The sequence below is a fragment of the Zalophus californianus genome, chromosome 12 (assembly GCF_009762305.2).
Source record: "Zalophus californianus isolate mZalCal1 chromosome 12, mZalCal1.pri.v2, whole genome shotgun sequence".
Classification (NCBI taxonomy): Eukaryota; Metazoa; Chordata; class Mammalia; order Carnivora; family Otariidae; genus Zalophus; species Zalophus californianus.
In genome coordinates this window covers 64,548,515-64,569,809 of record NC_045606.1, presented here as the reverse complement: position 1 = coordinate 64,569,809, position 21,295 = coordinate 64,548,515, and the positions used below count along the sequence as shown (strand labels likewise).

The window sequence follows — 21,295 nt, the reverse complement described above, 5'->3', positions numbered from 1 at the left end:
CCTGACCTTTTAAAAATGTATGATTACCTGGAATGTTAAAATCTTGCTATTTAAAAATTATTTTATTTTAAAATTAGAAAGCAAAATGAAATGTTATTTAGGTAAACTCAGGAAGTTTTGCTAGTCCATAACTGGTAAAAAGATGAAATCCTACTTCTCATTGCTTGTCCTTGAAGCAAACTTCAACAAACATTTCTGGGGGTGCTTACTGCTGACACCCCAGTAAACTCAGAGACTAGTGATAGCACAGTGAGCATGGTGGGTGCATTAAGAAGTTTAACTCACAGTCCTTGTGCTGCTACTCGGTACTCCATAAAACCTGTTCGAAATTGTAGTGTTACTCCGGGACCCCCCTACGATTTTAGTAATTAGACATCCATTCAGCTTTATTTCCTTTAACTTCCAAAAGCAGTTATTTTCCCTGGAATTAGATAAAATGGTCTATGGAGAAAGTCTCAAGCTCCATTTCTAGTTAGCACACTAACGTCAAATCATTGCTGTAACTGATTGGTGAATCTAGGTGTATGAGAGTACCTCATTCTATTCTCGAAACTTTGCTATAGTTTGAAGTTATATCAACATGTGAAGAAAAAGAAAAAAAGTTACCGGTGATCTGCCTGGGTATTATGAAAGAGGGACTAAAAAGATACTAGAAATAGAAAATTCCAATGAAGAAAGAAAATTCCAAAGACATCTGAAAACTTGCTGAATGTAATTCACTTTTTCAGAGTGATGGCAGTAATGGTATGTATGGTGACATACCGCTTGAACAACACACACTTGCTGAGAGTGTTTATTCTCTATGACAGTCGTCGTCATATCCTGAACCTATAGTCTTTACCTTTTGGAAATAATGAAGAAAAGCAAATACAATTTTCAAAATTCTTCACAGGGACCAAGCAGATCAAAAGTCCTTTAATCATTACAACAGAGAGATAATACTTTCTATTCTTTTAGTTTGTAAAGACTCAAACTAAATGATACAATTCACATCTTAGAGGAAAGGGCTGTAAAAGGACTTCTTTCAAAATTACTTTTTCCATCAGATATCTGCCACTGTCTTTTTTTTTTAAAGATTTTATTTATTTGACAGAGACAGACACAGCAAGAGAGGGAACACAAGCAGGCGGAGTGGGAGAGGGAGAAGCAGGCTTCCCGCCGAGCAGGGAGCCCAATGCGGGGCTCGATCCCATGAGCTGAAGGCAGACGCTTAACAACTGAGCCACCCAGGCATCCCTCTGTCACTGTCTCCATGCAATTTTATCTATTCACTTTTACATTTTATCTGTTCACTTTTACATTTTATTAATTAGCTGATAGGAATTGAGCTTGAAAGAAGACTTACTGTTCTACCTCACAGTTTCAGTTTGAAATTTTCATCTGGGTTTGCTTCACGCTTAAATCACTAACACTGCAGTGGATGTGGTGTCACCCTCTTTAGTGGCATGTAAATCACCTTCAGTTCTGGTAAGCTTTGTGTCCCTCTGCTTGTGCCTTGCAGTTTGAAGCTCCATTAGGGCAGGGCCCACGTGTTCTTTATCTCTGTACCATCCAACACTTGGCATAGTGCATGATAAGTAATCCATCCTCATTAAATATTTGTCAATGAATTAATTTGAAAGCACTTTCATGAACCATAAAGCACTTTAGAAATATACGGCATTTTAACCTTTAATTATTCAGTAGAAAGAGACGCAGCTCCTGACTGAGGATTTAAAAATCTAGTTGGTGTTTTATAATCTTAGGACATACTAATTGCTTGTGCTTTAGAAGATGCTTATGGTTTATTTGGGACAAATAAAAATTTTCTCCTGCATCCTGAAAATGGACCTGCAAAACTAAATCGTAGTCTGAAAGGTGGCTGAAACAGACTTCGCCCTTGAGAAATCCATGGCTATGACCGTGGTAGCAGTGTGCTAGAGAAGGTTGTCTACAAACTCTGGATGGCTACACATTAGAGGCAACCTCTGACGTTCCTGTGTATTTCTTTATATGCAAATTTAAATTAGCTGCTGTTATTCACTAAGAACAGTTTTCTTCCTTCCTTCCTTGTTTATCATGTCCACTAACTAAGCTGAAAAGGAAATTAGTAATTTTTTTTTTTTTGGCTGCACTAGAGTGAAAAGGCTAACAGTGAGCATTTGTGAGACACTGTCATGCACTCTTAGAAATTAATACTATCAAATAATCAATCTTATAACTAGTCAGTGTTCATGACAGAAAAGGGGGGGTCTCTGGATAGGATAGTGTGGGAAGTTCTATTTTAAGTGAGGTGAGTAGCTTCTTTGCAACTTGTACATTGGTTAGCTCATATTTAGAAAATTCGAAAAGGGAAATAATGCCTTTCTTTTGTAATGAAAAAGGCAATTTTTAGGTGTTAATGATTTAAAATGAATAGCAGATACACTCTGATCAGAGAAAACGTTGTGTTTTGGTGAGAGAGTATTTCAGGCAATCTATAATTGTGTTTAGTGCTTATGAGGAGGACATGCCTCAACTTTATAAACTTTTCTCCAGGCTAAGACTATTTTGTGCATCTCTCTCTAAAGATTAGTGTGGGTTCTTGTTCTGATGCCAGTGAGCTAGGACTCTCTTTAAAGGTGTCTATGGTTCTAATTCAGAGAGTGACTAGCTGTGTCTTGGTCCTTCTGGGTTCCTTTTGGCTCTAATCAGGAATTTTATGAGTCTCGAGTATCTTTTATTCAGCGTTTATTTTTTGCTTCATAACCTAATGTCTGTTTCTTTGGAGGCACAGTGCATATGATTTAATGGATCTTTTTATATTAATACTGTGGGAATTATGGACTAGCACATCTTACTAAATACTTAATCCTTCAGACTGTGATTCTTATTAAGGAATACTTTTTTTTATATAAGCACAGAGTCTATAAATAGCATTGTATGGGAGGATAACAAAAGACTGGTTGATTCTAATTTGGTCAGATGGAAGGGGAGCAGGGGTAAATCTATATTCTGAAAGCTTTATATCATGTATTTATGTCATGTATTTCAGTGCAGTATTGAACATGAAGCTATTATTGGCCATTTTATCTTTTTCTCCATTATGTTATATATATATATATATATATATATATATATGTGTGTGTATATATGTATATATATGTATATATATATGCACGCCTATAGGATTCACAAATGATGCTGCCAAGTCAGCAGGAGGCAGCATTTCTTCACCTTGCAGCCACACTGTTCACAAAAGGCCCCTTCCCTAATTGTCTCTATCCATTGACCTTCGGGCTATTTTCTAGGACCAGCCAGTCCTCAAATCCCTCATCTCTGAAGCCCTCCCTGACCAACTGTCCCACTGGGCTGTGAATCCTCCCTCCTGTGAACTTCTCTATCACTTTCCACCCTTCTCACGATCCTGAAAGACATTAAGTATTCTTGGGACAGCATGGAAAATGAACAAACTCTTTATTTCTGATTTTGCTTCCTTGACCTCGGAAATGATATTGTTCTGTTACCCATTCATTCTTTTGCAGATAACCAAGCTGAAAATAGATAGCAACCCTTTTGCCAAAGGATTCCGGGACTCCTCCAGGCTCACTGACATTGAGAGGTAATGAGAATTTTCTGTTTACTTTTTTGTCCAGATAAGATAAAGAGAAGAGTGAGTTTGTAAGAACACACTCCTTTCAACGCCCAAGTGCCATAACCCTACTTAGATAGTCTCCGACCCCCACCAGCCCACCTTCCCTTCCACCTCGAAACCCTGTAGACATGCAGCTGCTTAAGCACTGACAGCTGCTGCACCTGCATCTGTTCCACGCTGTTTCCGAGGAAGTGGTTTCTTTGGTCAGGACATTGACTCAACTGTAAAAAAAAATAGGGTTTCTTCCTTATCAAAGATTCAGTCCTTTTGATGATATTAAGCTGTATCTCTTAGGTGGCAATCTGCAGAGAAATGGAATCTTGATAGCCTTAGCCTTCTGAAGTGGACATTTTTGCTAGCCTGAAGAATATGAGTAGTTTGGAACTCTGAAGCCAGGAGATGTCACTTAATTCAAGGCACATATTTTACGTATGGCATAGACTGCTCATATTTAATAGGAGAGACATCAGGTCTCAGGACCTTTAAGAAGACAAGTGACAATCACAGGCCTGTAACTTACTCCACTTTTTACTTAATTAAAATGGTTTACACAGTGTGAAATCATCTACATGGCGAGTAATGACTACGTTGAGATTCATAGCTTGCCCATAGGAATGTCAAAAAAATGATGTTTTTTTTAAGGAGAAGATTTTTCAACCTGATCATTTGTATCCCTTACATATACTATGGAACGTTCTGTACTTCTTTTTTGTGTGAGAACATTTAAGTTCTACTTTCTTGGCAGATTTCAATTATACAATAGTGTTATCAACTCTAGTCAGTATGTTATACATTAGATCTTTAGACCTTATTCGTCTTCTGTACTACTTCTTCTATGTGGCCCAGAGTCTTTCTTTGACAGGTGGTGTACCCTAGCCACCAGAACTTCTGGTGTATTTTACTTCCAGGTCTTTGTGTGATTTCCTCCCCACCAACTGCTATACATTTCTGTCACACTCTTTGTTACCTAACACATGGTCACATCTCCTGAGCTCGGCACTTCTCTCCAACCTTCCTGGAAATGCAGATGAAGGGGTCATTGCATATTTTAGCAATATCTATCTGATCCTTCCTTCAGCCCTCCCAAGTAGCAGAGCACAGCGGGTTTTGATTTGGAGGAAAAGATATAGAGGCTCAGTGAGGAGGCCAGCAGGAGAGGCTGAAAGTGGAGCAGGTGCTGTGGGATTCAAGTAGAAGAGAGAAATTAAGTCACTGGAGAGCTTGACAAGTGGTTGAGGGGGCTGAGATCAGGGAAGGAAACTTGAGCTTGTAGTTGGAAGTCGATTGCAGACTGCAGAGACACACCAAATGGATAGCTCTCCAATGTGGTGGGACATAGGCAAGCAGATAGGCCTTGAGACCCAAGTCAGTGAGAATGTGGCATCAGCAGTGTGGGTGACAAGTAAGTCCATTTACAAAGGCTGCTCTCATTCAGCCATGACCTTTTTCATCTCTTATTTCTGGAGAGCCAGAAGCAGTGACTCCAACTGGATGTATACAGGTGGGATTAGAAGTGAACTTCTTCATTTCAGTCAGGTAGCAGATAAGAATGAAGACAGTGGCTCAGTGGGACGGCAGTGGTGTGTTTTTATAGTGTGTACCTTATCTTCTATCTCAGATTAGGGGGTGAGCATGATATACTGGGAGACAAACTCATGGGTTAGAGTCCCAGCTCTGCCTTGTACTGGCTGAGTGATCCTGTCCCAGCCTCTGTTTCCTTATCGAGAAGATGGGAAAAACAACCCTGCTCCTTCAAAGGTTTATTATGAGAACCAAGTAAGGTGACATTTATGAAACACTTTATAAATCTAAAAATGTGAAATAATAATTATTTTTTGCCCCATCTAAGTGTACTTCTAATAGTCTTAATAAACTACTCCTAGAGTAAAAATAGCCCCTTATTTGCACGTGTGCTCACGAGATATGAGTCCCCAGGCTGACTGCCCTTTAGAACAGCAGATTTGATAATGCATGCAGGCACATTTTCCACTTACTGAATAAGCATCCTGATGTGGGGAGCACTCACACGTCCATGAAGCTGAGTAGCTTTCAGTGGTCTGAGGGCGAAGAGAGCATCTTCTGTGACCAGCTGAAAGTTTGCAGGATGACCTAACTAGTGTGAAATTGGCGAAGGTTTTGGATTTCATTTCCAGGTATTTAAGTCTGAATTTTCCCTAAACAGCCTTTGGGGATGGGTCAAATCAGATCAATTGATCTTTAGAGACCTAAAGAAATTAAATTAGTCTGGAGTCAGTTACTGCACTAAACCATCTAGTAATTGAATTGCTCCTTGTAACTGATTGAAAACAGCCCTATCTGTAACAATATAGGGGACTTTCCTTATAAGAGATCTGAGACAAAAACACATCTTTTTATGACATGATGACAGAAAGTACACTTTTCTAACCTAATTGAATGTGATGTTATAAATACGTGACCTTAATGATTTCAAGTTTCCTGTTCTAGATTTACAACTTCGGTGTGGGACACCCAAACAAAAATGCTTTTGGGACTGGATCTGTTACCTCCAGACTCCTTGTTTTATTCTTCTACAATTGCACAAGCTTTTGGGATACTGTATAAGGCATTACAGTTTTCCTGCTCTCATTTTAATGGGTTCTGTTCAGACACTTGAATGTCTCCCATGCTCCGTGTGTAGCCTTACTCTTCAGTGACAGCATCTCCTTCATTTGTAAAAGGAAAACCATCTCATTAGCAAAAGTAGAAAGCATTTTCATTAGACGCTTTGCACATATACCTGTAATGGACAGCTTAGAAGCAAACCAAAAGCCCAAAGGAATTTCTTAATATCACCGAATTTTTAATTATTTAGTTCAGAGAAAGAATTATCTGCTGGTCTGTCAGATAATAATAAACAGACTGTCAGTTGGTGTTTTCTTTTTTTGGGGGGGGAGGGAGGGCACTTTGTACAGTAAGGGAAAGCACAGTGTTACTTTTGAGAAAGGAAAAATAACTAGGAGGGTTTTTTAATGGTTTCTTCAAAATTAAGTTTCTTTTGTTAGGTTTTTTTGTTTGCTTGTTTTCCCAGAGAGAGTTCATGCTCATTGCAGAAAAATCTAACAAGCAAGAAAAAGAGCATAAATAAGTAACAAATCCCATTTACTCAGAGATAACCACTGGCAAAGACTTATATATTCTTCCAGGTACTTTCCTATGCATGTACGAACATTTACTTCCTTTAAGGTTTACACACATACTATTTTTAATCATTTCCCCTTAATATCAATAGATATATGACTATAGTATACTTTTTAATGGCTGCCTAATTTTCTACTGTGTCCAATCACTTATTTGACCAGTCCTATAGTTATTTAGGTTTCCCACTTTTTATTATTACAAACAGTGCTAGGAGGAAAATATATATCTTAACTCATGTTCTTCATTATTACCATAGGATAAATACTAACAAATAAAAATGTTGGGTCTAGGGATATACTTTTTTATTTTTATTTTATTTTATTTTTTTGGTGTAAAATGGTGGTTTCATTAAAGCATGGGGACAGGACCCGGGGGCAGAAAGGGATATACTTTTTTTATTCGTAATGTTGTTTTTATTGTTAAAAATTTGGGAAAGACCTAAATATTCACTAATAGAAAAATGGTTTAATAAATGTGTATGGCCATGCAATGGAATTTTAAAAAATCATGGTAACATATGCAACATAAAGTTTACCATTTTAATCATTTTTAAGTAAACAATTCAGTGGGGTTAAGTATATTCATAGTGTTGTCCAACCATCACCATTTTACATTTCCAAAATGTTTCCATCATCCTAAATAGAAAATTTGTACTCATTAAACAGTAACTCCTTATTCCTCCTCCCCCAGCCCCTGGTAATGTCTCTTCTACTTTCTGTCTCTATGAATTTGTCTAGTTTAGATACTTCATATAAAGGGAAAGATAATACATGTTTTTAAGGTTTTTTCATACAAACTGCCAAGTTTCCCTCAAGAATGATTGTCCATGGCATGGTCAAGAGTACCCATTTCTTGTATTCTTGTCAAACATAATCACCATCTTTTCATCTTTGCCAATTTGATAGGTGAAAATTTGTACTTTTTCTTTTGTAAATTGGCCTGTTTATGTCATTAGCTCTTGTTTTTTTCTTTTGGATTGTTTATCTTTTCTTTTATTGATCCATATAAGCTACTTATATTAGTATTTTTATTGTTTATATATATTGGAACCATTTTGTGAGTTTGAAATTAGCTTTTTATGTATGTTTTTGATAAATAGAATATTTTATCACCAAATCTGTTTTTCTCTTACTTTACGATTTCTATCTTAAGAAGAGGTTCCCTACTCCAAAACTCTATAAATATGAATATAAATATTCAAGTACAGATTTCTGTCACTTTACTACTTTCTAATTATTTATTTATTTATTTATTTTATTTATTTATTTTTTTTAAAGATTTTATTTATTTGTTCATGAGAGACAGAGAGAGAGAGAGAGGGGCAGAGGGAGAAGCAGGCTCCCAAGGAGCAGGGAGCCCGATACGGAACTTGATCCCAGGACTCTGGGATCATGACCTGAGCTGAAGGTAGACATTTAATCATCTGAGCCACTCAGGCGCCTTTATTTAAAAACTCATACAGTATTTATTTTGGTATGAGATATAAAATAGACATGTCACTGTATATTTTTTTATTTTACATTTTTAAAATTTTATTATGTTATGTTAATCCCCATACATTACCTCCTTAGTTTTTGATGTAGTGTTCCATGATTCATTGTTTGTGCATAACACCCAGTGCTCCATGCAGAACGTGCCCTCTTTAATACCCATCACCAGGCTAACCCATCCCCCCACCCCCCTCCCCTCTAGAACCCTCAGTTTGTTTCTCAGAGTCCATAGTCTCTCATGGTTGGTCTCCCCCTCCAATTTCCCCCCCTTCATTTTTCCTTTCCTACTATCTTCTTTTTTTTTTTTTTAACCTATAATGTATTATTTGTTTCAGAGTGATAGACATTGGGGAGGGTATGTGCTATGGTGAGCGCTGTGAATTGTGTAAGACTGTTGAATCACAGACCTGTACCTCTGAAACTGTATATTTTTTATAAGTGGTTCCAATACCATCTACGTACTAGCATATTCCTTTCCTACTTATTTATAATTCCCCCTATCATATACTAAATTTTTGTCTGTGGTAGTTTTGTAGTCTCTTTATTGATCTTCCAGTATTGTATTAATTTTTACAAATTGATAAAATATATAAATATTTGATGATACTTAGATATCTGATATGGCAAACTCCAAACCTTTTTCTTGTTATTTTCAAATTTTCTTGATATTCTTTGACATTTATGCTTCCAGTCTTTGGAATCATTTTGTCAAGTCTTCCCAAAAAAGTCATTGAAATTTGGACTGGGCTTAGGTTCAATTTATACAGTAATTTGGGGGAGAAAATTGGTATCTTTATAGCTTTGGAACTTCCTTCTAGGAATATGTCATGTTTGTCCTTTTATTGCAGTGTCTTCTTATGTTCTTTAGAAGTTTTGATATTTTCTTAGGCTCATAGCTAAGTCAACTAGAGCTACACTGTCCAATTTATTCAATAGCCACTTCCCACAGATGGCTAGTGAGGACCTGAAATGTGGCTTTTCTGCACTGAGATGTGCTGTAAGTACAAAAAAGCAAACCCCATGATTTTGAAGAATGAAAATATCTCAAGAATAGTTTTAAAATACTGTTAGATGTGAAAATAATATTTTGGACATATGTTGGGTTAAATATATTAAAATTAATTTCACCTATTTTTTTTTAAAATGTGACATCTAGACTATTTAAAATTACATATATGGCTCACACTACCTTTGTATTGAATAGTACTGTACTAGAGAGTTTTTGGGAGGAGAGAGCTTGCTTTTGAAAGTAGAATTTTTAATTAGAAACCTACCTAGTTTAGTCTGTAAAAAGCTATTGATTTCTATATGTCTTTGGCATACTGCCATTTTACTGAACTTTAAAAAAATAGTTTTAGTAGTTTTTCCTTTTAGTCTCTTGAGTTTTCCAGTTAGATTGCTATATAATTTGCAAAAAATGATAATTTTATCTTTTTATTTCTAATAGCTATGCTTTTAAAAATGTCTTTTCCTTGTTTTATTACACTGACTTAAAATTTTTCAGGACGCTATTGAAATGTAATGATGATAGTTGGCATTTTTCTCTTGTTCTTGACTTACTTAACAATGCCTCTAATGTTTGGTCATCATATATGATTTTCACTGGTTATGGGTTTCAGGAGGATATTCTTTATCATATTGAGGCAATACCCTTCTATGCCTAAAGAGTTTTTTGTTATCCTGAATATTAGTTGAATTTATATTTAATGCTCTTTTAACATCTGAGATGATTTTAATTATTTTTCTACTTTAGAATAATAATATTAATTATACTTATAGTGTCTATGTTGAACTATCCATTTATTCCTGGAATAAATCCTGTCTGGATTTTATCTGGTTTTCTTATAATACATTGCTGGATTTAATTTACTTCTATTTTATTTAAGACTTTTTATCAATCTTTGTAACAGATTTGACGTTGTTTCTTCTTTCCTTTTCTGTCAGTTTTTGGTATGAGGTTTCTGCTAGTTTGTTCAAATGAATTGAAATATGTTCCTTCTTTTTATTGTCTGGATCAGTTTAAATAGCAAGGAAGTGATTTTACAGTCTTGCCCATAAATTCATCTGGGTGCAGTACTCTTAATGGGGAAGACTTATTTAACTACTTAAGTTCCATAGTCTTTCAGTAAATATATATTAACTTCTATCCCATTTAATGCTTTTTGTCTTGGATTCTACTTTGCCTAGCCTTATATTGCTATGCATTTTCAATTCTTGCTTTATTTGCCTTTTAATTTTTAAAAATCCCTGTCACTACAGCAGTATACCCCTCTTCTCTTGCATCATCAAATATCCTGACATTTCTTTCATGAAGGAAAAAACAACCTTCCCTTGATCCCACTTGTCTCTTCAATTACTACTCTTTCAGTTTTTCTGCTCCGTCTCAAAGTAAAGCTGCTTAAGAGTTGTGTGTATTCTCTTCCCTTTGTCTTTCCTACCCTGCCTTTCAGACTTTCACGCCCTTTGCCACCGTTCCACCCTTGTCCGGGTCACCGGTGACCTCTGCATTTCTAAATCCAACGGTCCGTCTCAGTCCTCGCCCTCCTTGGCCTGTCAGTCAGGTTTGACACTGCTGTTTATTCTCTCCTAGTTTCTACCTGGCTTCCAAGACCTCTCACTCTTCTGGTTTTTATTCTACTCCATTGGCCGTTCTTTCCTCCCCTACGCTGGTTGGTTCTTTCTCTTGTCCTCCCTCTTTAGACGGTGCTGTGTTCTGGGCCTTGGTCCTGGGACCTCTTTTTCTCAGTCTGCACCTACTTCCCGGGTAATTTGACCCAGTTTCATGCCATTATATGCTGATCACTATCAGATTTACATCTCTGCTTCTGGCCTCAGAGTCAAAGATCTGACTGGCTATTTCATTTACTCTTCCCTCTCCCCTAGGGTACCTCAGATTTCACATATCTGGAACAGGGATGCCCAGCCATACTCTTCCACGTCTGCTCTTCCCTCGCTCTTCCCATCTGTGCCGCGGACAGCTGCATCCTTCCCATTGCTCTGGCCAAAAGGCTGGCAGTCATCCTTGGCTCCTCTTTTTCTTTCCTTTTCCACATCCAAACAGTCAGCTAATCCTTCAAACTGTTCAGAGGAATCCAACTACTTCTTATCATCTCCACTGGTACCACCCTTATCTGCAATCCTGTCATCTCTTTCCTAGATTGTTACATTAATTTCCTAATTGATATTTCTACCTCTACTCTTACTGCCCTTAAATCCATTTCTAGGACACCAGTCAGAATGATCTTGTCAAAGAAAGGAAGTTGGACCGCATCACTCTTGCTCAGAGCTCTCAAATGACTTACCTTCTCAATTATGGTAAAATCCCATTTCCGACATGGCTTGAAAGGACCTGTGGAATCTCACCCCAGCCTTCTCAGGTCTGTCTCTGAACTCTTTTTTTTTTTTTTTTTTTTTTTTTTAAAGATTTATTTGAGAGAGAGAGAGCACGTGTGAGAGCGCACAAGTGGGAGGAGGGGTAGAGGGAAAGGGAGAAGCAGACTTCCCCCCTGAGCAGGGAGCCAGATGTGGGCCTCCATCCCAGGACCCTGGGATCACGACTTGAGCCAAAGACAGACACTTAACCGACTGAGCCACCCAGGCGCCCTTTGTCTTTTGTTTCCTACTATATCCCTAGATCCTAGAATAGTGGCTGGTAAATAGTAAACACATTATTTGTTGAGTAAATAATGATGTGTATCTACAGAGTATCTTAAAAGCCATAGTTTTTTTTTTTTTTTAAAGATTTTATTTCTTTATTAGACAGAGAGAGAGAGACAGCGAGAGAGGGAATACAAGCAGGGGGAGTGGGAGAGGGAGAAGCAGGCTTCCCACTGAGCCGGGAGCCTGATGCGGGGCTCGATCCCAGGACCCTGGGATCATGATCTGAGCTGAAGGCAGACGCTTAATGACTGAGCCACCCAGGTGCCCTTAAAACCCATAGTTTTAAAGATACTCTGTAATTACAGAATATCTGTAGTTTTAAAAATTTTGTGTGACGGTCTTTGTGTTTTAATAGAGAAGTGTAATCCATCTCCCAGTATTGTAATAACTGAACGTTTGGTATTTCTGCTCTCTGTTTAATTCAGCTATTTACTTTACATTTTATTTTCTCTTCTTGTCTTTTGTTATATTTATCAAATTTTTGTCAGGCAGTGGGCTGTATGCTTTACACACTTGATTTTAGTCACTCTTCGAAATAATCCTATAATAAAGAACCATTATTGTCCCTATTTGGTAGAAGAGATAGCAAAGTTTAGAGGGACTGATACTTTATTCACACAATTTGTGTGCGAGCTGAGCCTCACACCCACTTTAGTTTGTCTGAAACCAAAGTCCTTTCTCTAATGTTGTATTTTTTTTTTTAATAATTATGCTTTCAAACTCTAAAAGACATAATTGTAAAATTGTTATCTCTGTTATTGTCAGAAACTATACACTTTCTTTTCTCGTAAAATAGGAGATATTTAGTATATGATTCTTCTTTCTACTACCCTTCCTTCAACCCTTAATTTTGGTTTAAATAATCTGGGATTTTAAATCCAGATTTTTATTCATGTGTCTTCTTTATCTTTTTCAAAATTCTTTTGTAAGGATCACAGTACAAAAACTATAATCTTTTAAATTGAATTCTAGTCATTTCATTGTGTACTGCGCATTTCTCGAGTCTCTCCAATGTTTGGAATTGTGTTCTGACTTTACTCTCAGTTGTTGGTAAATGTTAAGTAATTGGCCAGGGGCTCTTTTTCTTGATGAATTCTTGCTTATCCAAGAGGATCTGCTGCCATTATGGTCACAGCCTTTTTCCCTCAGAACTCTTTCAACTGTCCTTCGCCATCTGGCTTTTAAATACTGTAGAATAGAAGCGGGTGCCACAGCCTTCCCTTTTTTGGAAACTTACCTTTTTTCTGCCTGGATAGAATGCTTTTAGAAAATTTTCTTTGAAATTGAGAAATTGTGCCAGTATCTGTCCAGTTGTAGATTTGTGAAAATTAGTATTGACTCTTTAATTAAATGCTTTAAATTGAAAACTCAAGTTGTTTTTCAGCTCAGGCAAATTTTCTTCTCATTCTTTATCTCTTACTCTTTTTGCTTCTAAGTGGTCTGCTCTAGTCAGACCTTCTAAAACTCCTATTATACATATATGACATCTCCTGAATCTATTCCCTGTTTCTTTTATCTATTTAATAATTTTCATTTCCTTAACTTTTTACTCTGGTTTTGGGAGAATTTCTTGTGTAAGACTTCTAACTTGTTGATTTTGTTTTCCTGTGGCATCCAGTGTTCTGGGGACTGAGTTCTTTTAGGATGTGGTGATTATTACTTTGTCATTTCTGAGTATACTTTCCCATCCAGATGGTTTCCTTTTCATGCCCGTTAGTTAGTGCCTGCTTTGTTAATACAGGGTATTAAATCTTGCTGCAAATTTGAAAATATAAATTATAGACTTAAAATATCTCTCTCTGTTTCTTGAAACAAGTCTGTTTCCAAAGAGAACACTTTTTCTGCTTTTTAAAATTAGTTTTCTTCTGGGGTGCCTGGGTGGCTCAGTCGGTTAAGCGTCTGCCTTTGGCTCAGGTCATGATCCTGGTGTCCTGGGATCGAGCCCCACGTCCAGCTCCCTGCTCAGCGGAGAGCCTGCTTCTCCCTCTCCCTCTGCCTGCCACTCTGCCTACTTGTGCTCTCTCTCTCTATCTCTCTGTCGAATAAATAAATAAAATCTTAAAAAATAAATAAATAAAATTAGTTTTCTTCTTTTGAATTGCTGAATGTTTTGTTAATGTCCAATTACTTCTCCCCAGGACATCTATAGAATGGGATGTCTTGTTTGCTTAGTGTTCGAAGTTGAGATTAATTTTGAATAAAAGCATGTGGATCTTTGTTAAATCTTTCAGGTGCAGACCCAAGAATGGGGTGATAATTTAAATTTATTATAATTTGCCACTGTGGAAATATAATTACTCTGTTCGGGGTCGGGAGTTGTGGCAGGTGGGTGGACATAGCCTTGGAAAGGGAGTTTTCATTGTGCAGTGACCGACCTCATCTCTCAGTCTGCCTCAGCCGCTAGAAATCAGCTACACCACACTTCCTTCCAGCCAGGCAGAGCAGCCTTGCAGCCCTGCTCCAGAGCTAGCCATAGTCCTGGACCCACAGCCTTCAGTATACCATAACCACCCTGTGCTAGCTGAGAGCACTGTGGTGGGATTCCTTAGTCCTCGCCTCCAGCGGCGTGAGAATCTGCTCCCAGTCAGCTGCTCAGAGACCTGCCTTTATTATTAATCTCTGCTGCTCCAGAGTGGGGTTTAGGTAAAGCTCTGACGGAGGCCTTTTCATTTATTCGCTCCCCAGCTAGCTTTCTCCCTTGTACAGTGATGACTGGGCACGCTGCTTGATGCTTCCCTCACTCCTCTCCTGTTTGTGGCTAAAATATCTAAGTGTGCAGTTGGAATTCTACCTGATTTCCTGAGTTTCTCTTGTTTTCTCAGTCATGTCACTGGGACAGAGAATTCAATACATAGGCTTATCTCACCTTATTCATTCAGGATTTGTACTGAAAGTCTCAATAAAATAAGTTTAAAATCCCCTGGCATTGAATAAAACTTTCAAACACATGAAATTTGGACACAGGCCCAGTCGGAATCAGGTCTTTTTGCTCAGAGCTCAAAGCCATCTGTTAATTTAGATGAGGAAGGAAACTCCAGGAAAGTTGCAAATCTAATATTCTGGGAATTGATAGAAGTTTTATGTGCATCACGCCATGGAGCAGCAACTGTTTTGGCAACTTTGCTAAAGAGGTTCATAGTTTATGGATAATTTCTAGATCTTTCATGACGACGTACGGTGTTAAAAAGAAAGTAATGTTTGGTTCTAACACCTCTTAGCTTGCTTGTGGAGTTTCTGAGGCCATAAGGTGTTGGGGAGCAGCACAGGGCCAGTGGGGCCCATCTCTAATCAGGTAAGTAGCTTAGAGCAGGGGGTGGTAAACTGCTGTCTGCCGCCTGTTTGGTACAGTCCATGAGGTAAGAATGGTCTTTTACATTTTTAAATGGTTGACAAAAAATACAAAAGTACGCTTTGTGACATACAAAAATAATATGAAATTAAATTTTATTGTCTATAAATAAAGTTTTATTGGACGGCAGGCACGTTTTTTCAGTTCATGTATTGCACGTGGCTGTTTTCCTGCTAGAGTGACAGAGCGGAGTGCGTCTGGAGGAGACCATAAAACATGTGACGCTTTAAACATTTACTGTCTGGCCTTTTTAGAAGAAGTTTGCTGATTCCTGGCTGAGAGCTTGAAGGGGCCGTGGAAATACTTACAGCAAGGAAAACTCCAACCCAGCAATTTTATGTCCACAGGATGATTTTTTTCCCCTTTCTGGGTTAAAATGAAGAAACTCAGAAATTCATTTTGAGCTTGTTGACAAAGCTGGGGAGAAGTGATCTCTGCCAACACCTTATCCTTCCTGTCTTTTCAGTGGTAGTTGAGGCATCCTCATAGGGTCATTTTAGCACCTGTAGTTCAAGCCAAAGAAGGATGACAGAGTAGGGCAACAAAGTAACAACCCAGACATGCATACAACCCAGACTGCAGGTCTCAATTATCTATGTTATTTTTATCCATTTTCTAATCTTGTACCTTAACTGTGATGAGTAATTGGAAAACACGCTGTAATTTTTTTTTTTTTTCTCTCTGAGCACTAGGAACTTTCAGGGTCTTCAGAGAACAATATGAAAGGCTTTGGGGAAAGCAGGTGTTAGAAAGACTCCTAAAACATCATCTGGTTTATTGTGAGGGAATTAGAAAATACTTTTTCTAGTATTTTTCAGATTTGCATTTTAAAATGGCAAAGTAACGTACTTGAAATACCTAAGAAGCAGGTACTCAAATTTCAAATAAGTAAAATGTGAGCCACCACCTCTCCACCTAACCTTTCAGTTTGAAGGGGGTGTGCGCGTGCATGCGTACTTTGAAGATAAAAATCCAACAGGAGTTCAAATGAACACTCTCCATTGAAATTCAGGGCGATCGGGCTTTTATGCAACCTCTTAGACCTTACAGCTGTTATCTCTTCTCTCATGCTGAGAATGGCAGCCCTCACTAATACAGGGAATGATAGACCGTTCTGTCATTACTCATTTGCTTTATCTCACAGTGCATAGATCCACAGCAATCTCACGATATGTGAATCACATACTCCCAACAATGTGGCAACTAAAAATAGCTGAAAATCTTTTTGTGGTTCTTTTCGTCCTTAGTGTAGATTCTACTAGGGTGTTCGTTTTTAGCTCATTTAGTTTCTTTTCCTTAGTTCATTACTAAAGTATTCTAAAGTCATTTGGAAGCATTTCTCTATGTAGTTATGTTTATTACCCAATGATACACATTTAGGTTCATTTGTTTTGTTTTTTGTTTTTTTTACATTAAAAAATGTAATTTTCTTACATGATTGTTTAATATACGTGGTTTCAAGACAGATGTACAGAACATGCCTTATTCAGAGATGTCAAGATTCTCTCCCAATCCCCTCCACCCTATTTCTTCCTTCTCCTATAAGTAACCATTTGAAAAAAAAGGACTGTTTATCCTTCCAGTATGTTTTTTAACATAAGCAGATACATATTTATATATTCTTTTCCATTTTTTCTTAAATGTTAACACACTCTATACATTTTCTACCTCATTTTTTTCACATGACAGTGTACATTAATATTATGTGTTGTACATACATACTACATAAGTATAAAATATATATAGTATATATGTAATGTACATAATATTTTTGAATTCAGTTGTTCCATTTTATTGTTTTTTATATTTAAATAGATGAATAAGTCTTTTATGTAAATAATCTCTTACTATGTGGTCTATTTTATTAGCAACCTTTTTTTGGCACTATTATTTTTTGGTATCTAGCAAGGCTTATACTCTTACTCTGTTTTCCTTTACACTAATGTCTTTTAAAAACTCCTAGTCCCCCGTTTCTGATTTTCTGTAAGTCCCCTCCTATGAGCAGAATTGAAATTAACTAGTAACTTCTTTTTTTCTTCCCCCCCACTTTTCCTGTTTTTAAGCATTTGAAGATATAACCCTTTAATCTCAGTTAATACAGATGACCGATAATCTTATTCTACTTATCTTCCTCCCTCATCCTCTTCCCATTCTTGAGAATTTTACTTGATTTACCTTGTCAGAGTATAGACTCATCACACACGTACTCTCTCTTTCTTTTTTAAGATTTTATTTATTTATTTGACAGAGACAGCGAGAGAGGGAATACAAGCAGGGGGAGTGGGATAGGGAGCAGACTCTCTGCTGAGCAGGGAGCCCGATGCGGGGCTCGATCCCAGGACCCCAAGATGGTGACCTGAGCCGAAAGCAGACACTTAACCGACTGAACCACCCAGGCGCCCCCACATGTACTTTCTTATCACCATGGTTTAATCTTAGTTCTTCAAGTAAATATAGATTTAATGGCCACTGATGCATCGTATGTCATTGTCTCCCTAGTCATTTTGGTTTTCTGAAGCTCATTTTCTGCTAGATGCCTCAAGAAAGATTGTGGGGCCGATATTCCTTGCCTTTTGCCTGAACATGACAGCTTGGGCTTTTATTTGCAAAAGTCAGTTTGACTTGATAGGCAATCCTTGCCTCACATTTTCTTTCCTTCCATATCTTAACTATGTTGTTATTGTGTCCTGATGTAAAACGTGGCTGTCACTCTCTGATGGCAATCTAATATTCTTCCCATTTAAGTGATGTAGTCTTTTTTCTGGAGTGACCAAAAGATTTCCTTGTTTTTCCTTTGTTCTTATTGTCCTTGATCAAAGGACCAAGGGCAACGCCTAGTTCCCAGAAGAGGATTACCTGGACTTGTTGTGTCCCTGTTTCCTTCACTCATAGGTGTCGTTAAGGGATGGAAAGAAGGTGGCATCAGTCCTCTAAAACGTTACTCATTTGCTCCCCTTGTACCTCATGCTTCCTTATAATGAGTAGTTGTTGGAGTATAAACTAAGTCTCTCCCTACACTAAATTGTAGTAAGCTTCCCCATAGAATCATTTTTGAATTAGCAAAAGCTCTGCCGATAACTTTAGAGGCAGAGAGGTGGAAATTCATGGGTGAAGTGGAATGTGAGGATTATGTGGATTTTCCTTCTCTACATCATGGGTCCCCTCCAGACACCTGGCACTTGCATCATTTTGATGGACTCTGTGGTAGAGCAGAATGGATGGCATGCTCAATACTCTCTCCAGATGTCTGACAGTACAGGTATTTCTTTAAAAATTCTCCTTTACCTTTTTTTTTATATTAATATGTTCAATTAGGCAATATATAGTACATCATCAGTTTTTGATGTAGTGTTCAACGATTCATTAGTTGCATATAACACGTAGTGCTCATCACAACACATGCCCTCCATAATACCCATCACCCGGTTGCCCCGTCTTCCCACACCCCCTCCCTTTCATAACCCTCAGTTTGGTTCCTGGAGTCCAGAGTCTCTCATGGTTTGTCTCCCTGTCTGATTTCTTCCCATTCAGTTTTCCCTCCCTTCCCCTGTGGTCCTCCATGCAATTCCTTATGTTCCACATATGAGTGAAACCATATGATAATTGTCTTTCTCTGCTTGACTTATTTCACTTAGCATAATCCCCTCCAGTTCTATCCATGTCGATGCAAATGGTAGGTATTCATCCTTCCTGATGGCTGAGTAATATTCCATTGTATAAATGAACCACATCTTTATCTGTTCGTCTGTTGAAGGACATCTCGTTGGACATAGTAGTTATCTTTTTCTTGAGGTTTGGTCTAGACTGAGACTTCTTTGTGCACTTAGCTCATCTTTCCTCTCCATCTTCACTTTCCCCTTCTCAGGGTATCTGCTGATATGTGGGCTTTCTTCTAAGCATTTGGGCTAGCTTTGGAAAAAAGAAAACTCTGACATTCAGGGCTCCCGAAGTCATGCATTTCATGAAATAGTTAGTCTAGCCTAATAGTTGTTGCCCAGATAGACAACAACATAAATTCTCATATCACTCGTACCTCCTATCTTTGGAGATAGGTATAACCAGCAGAATAGATTTAGGCAAAGGAGAGAAGTATGTATATTGGGAGGAGAAGACTATACTAGCTGAAAAAAATAAGTAGATTAAACTTCAGCCCAGTGAATAAATAGTAAATAGTTATGGGTCATAAAGTTTGCTAATTCCCTTAATGTTTCATGATTACAGTGATACTTGAGCATTACAGAGACTCTTACAAAGTAGATTATGCAGTGTCTGTAATGATGTAAAACTGAAATATAATTTCAATGAAGTCTGCTAAAACCAAACCAAACCAAACCAAACCAAACCAAACCAAACCAAAAACCCTTCCTTGGATATTAAAGGCAGTGACTATTTAAGAGGCAAACTACTTGCAAATACACATACTAAGGGTAGCAAATGGCAAAAGTTAATAACGACAGTCTCTGCCCTTTGGAGTTGCCCCTGCTCCCAGTGACCCACAATATTCCCCTGGCACCCACTTTCTGTGACAGGAGCCACAGAGCAGGCCAGGGCTTCTGCAATAGGGGAGGACAGAAGACCTCTGTATCACCTCTGCTTGGAGGGACATACCCCAGGAATGTGATGTTGCTCAGAATGAAGAGACAGGAATCAAAGTGTTAAAAACAATTTTATCTCTGAGATTATTGAGCAACATATGATACTCCAATCTTGTATAAATGAAGATGACTTTATTTTTAATTATTGGCATATAGTTCTTTCTTAAGTACAGATTAAAGCATAAGGAAAATATTTTAAATTATATTGTTCATACTGAAGTGTGCCTTGACATTTTGCAGTTAAAACTTCCAAAAAAACACTGAAGCCAAGCTTTCTAGGAAGTATGTATTTTGAGGCTGGAATGATTTGGGGAGCCATCCAATTTATCTATCATTTATACCATTGAAGCAACGAGGACCCAGAGACTTCAAGTGATTTGCTCAGGTCACAGTTAGTAGATGTGGGGGTTAGAACCCAGGGTTCTTTACAAATAGTACTGGACTTTTTCAAAATAGCTATTTTTAATTTTTCCTTTTTATATATTTAAGGATTCATAAATCATTAGCACCATATGAATCTTAAAGATTATCTAATCCAGCCCCCCAGCTGCCTACCACACCCTCATTTTATAGAAGAAATCAAAACCCAGATCCAGATAAGGAATCCGATCATACAGCTTCTTAGGAAAGAAACACTTTTTTAAATCATCTCCAAAGAAGAGACTTGGAGTAAGAGCCTACATGCATAAAAGGAAAGCAATTTTGTTTAGTAACTGGATTAAAGTCAGCTTTTAAATAAAATCTATTAGTTGAATAAAGTAAAATAATCTGTTGACAACAATCTCAAAAAGGAAGGGGTGGCTTTTAACAGAATTAATTTTTTTTTTCAATTTACAGTCACTGCAATATTCCTTTAACTAGCAAGCTGTGTTTCTGCACTAAAAATGTTAACTCATTTACCCACAGTTTATAAGAGGAAGCATTTATTTTACAAAGTAGTGTTAAACAAACCAGTAAGTCAGGTAGTTAGAGTAGCAGAGTTATTCACAATTGGCTTATACTTGTAAATTGTGCTCCTTTTTTTTTTTTTTTCCTGCTTGTGTCTTTCTGTGTATGAAGGACATTTGTTCCCTACCTCACAATTTACTAAAGTTTATTTAGAGTCCGAGCGATCTGTACTTTGCTTGAGAGCTTTCTTCTAGTTGCGACAGCTGTAAGACTTAGAAACTAAACACAGTAGCTCCCTCCACCCCCAGTGGTCCAGTTTACTTTCTTAAGTTGCTAATGATAATAGAAAACCAGAAATATATATTACTACTGAAAAGAAGAACCAGTAGGATTAAGTGAAATAAATAAATAATAAACTGAAGTCTAAAAGCTTCTAAAAAAATCATTTTGCTTTTCCAAAATGGATTGTATTATATATTTCAGTTTTAAATTAAAATTAATGATTTATAATACATCTCAAGTTGTATTCTCTAAAGTTTTC

The 21,295-nt window shown here is 37.4% G+C and overlaps 1 protein-coding gene across 2 annotated transcripts in view; it reads left to right on the top strand.

The window, feature by feature from the left end:
* The window catches only part of TBX20 (T-box transcription factor 20), a 57,689-nt gene that overhangs the window by 18,246 nt on the left and 18,148 nt on the right, over positions 1-21,295 (top strand). For both annotated transcript variants that reach the window (XM_027574933.2, XM_027574932.2), the window contains one exon: positions 3,504-3,580. In XM_027574933.2, coding sequence (XP_027430734.1) covers positions 3,504-3,580 — 77 coding nt within the window. The remainder of the gene's footprint in view (positions 1-3,503; positions 3,581-21,295) is intronic.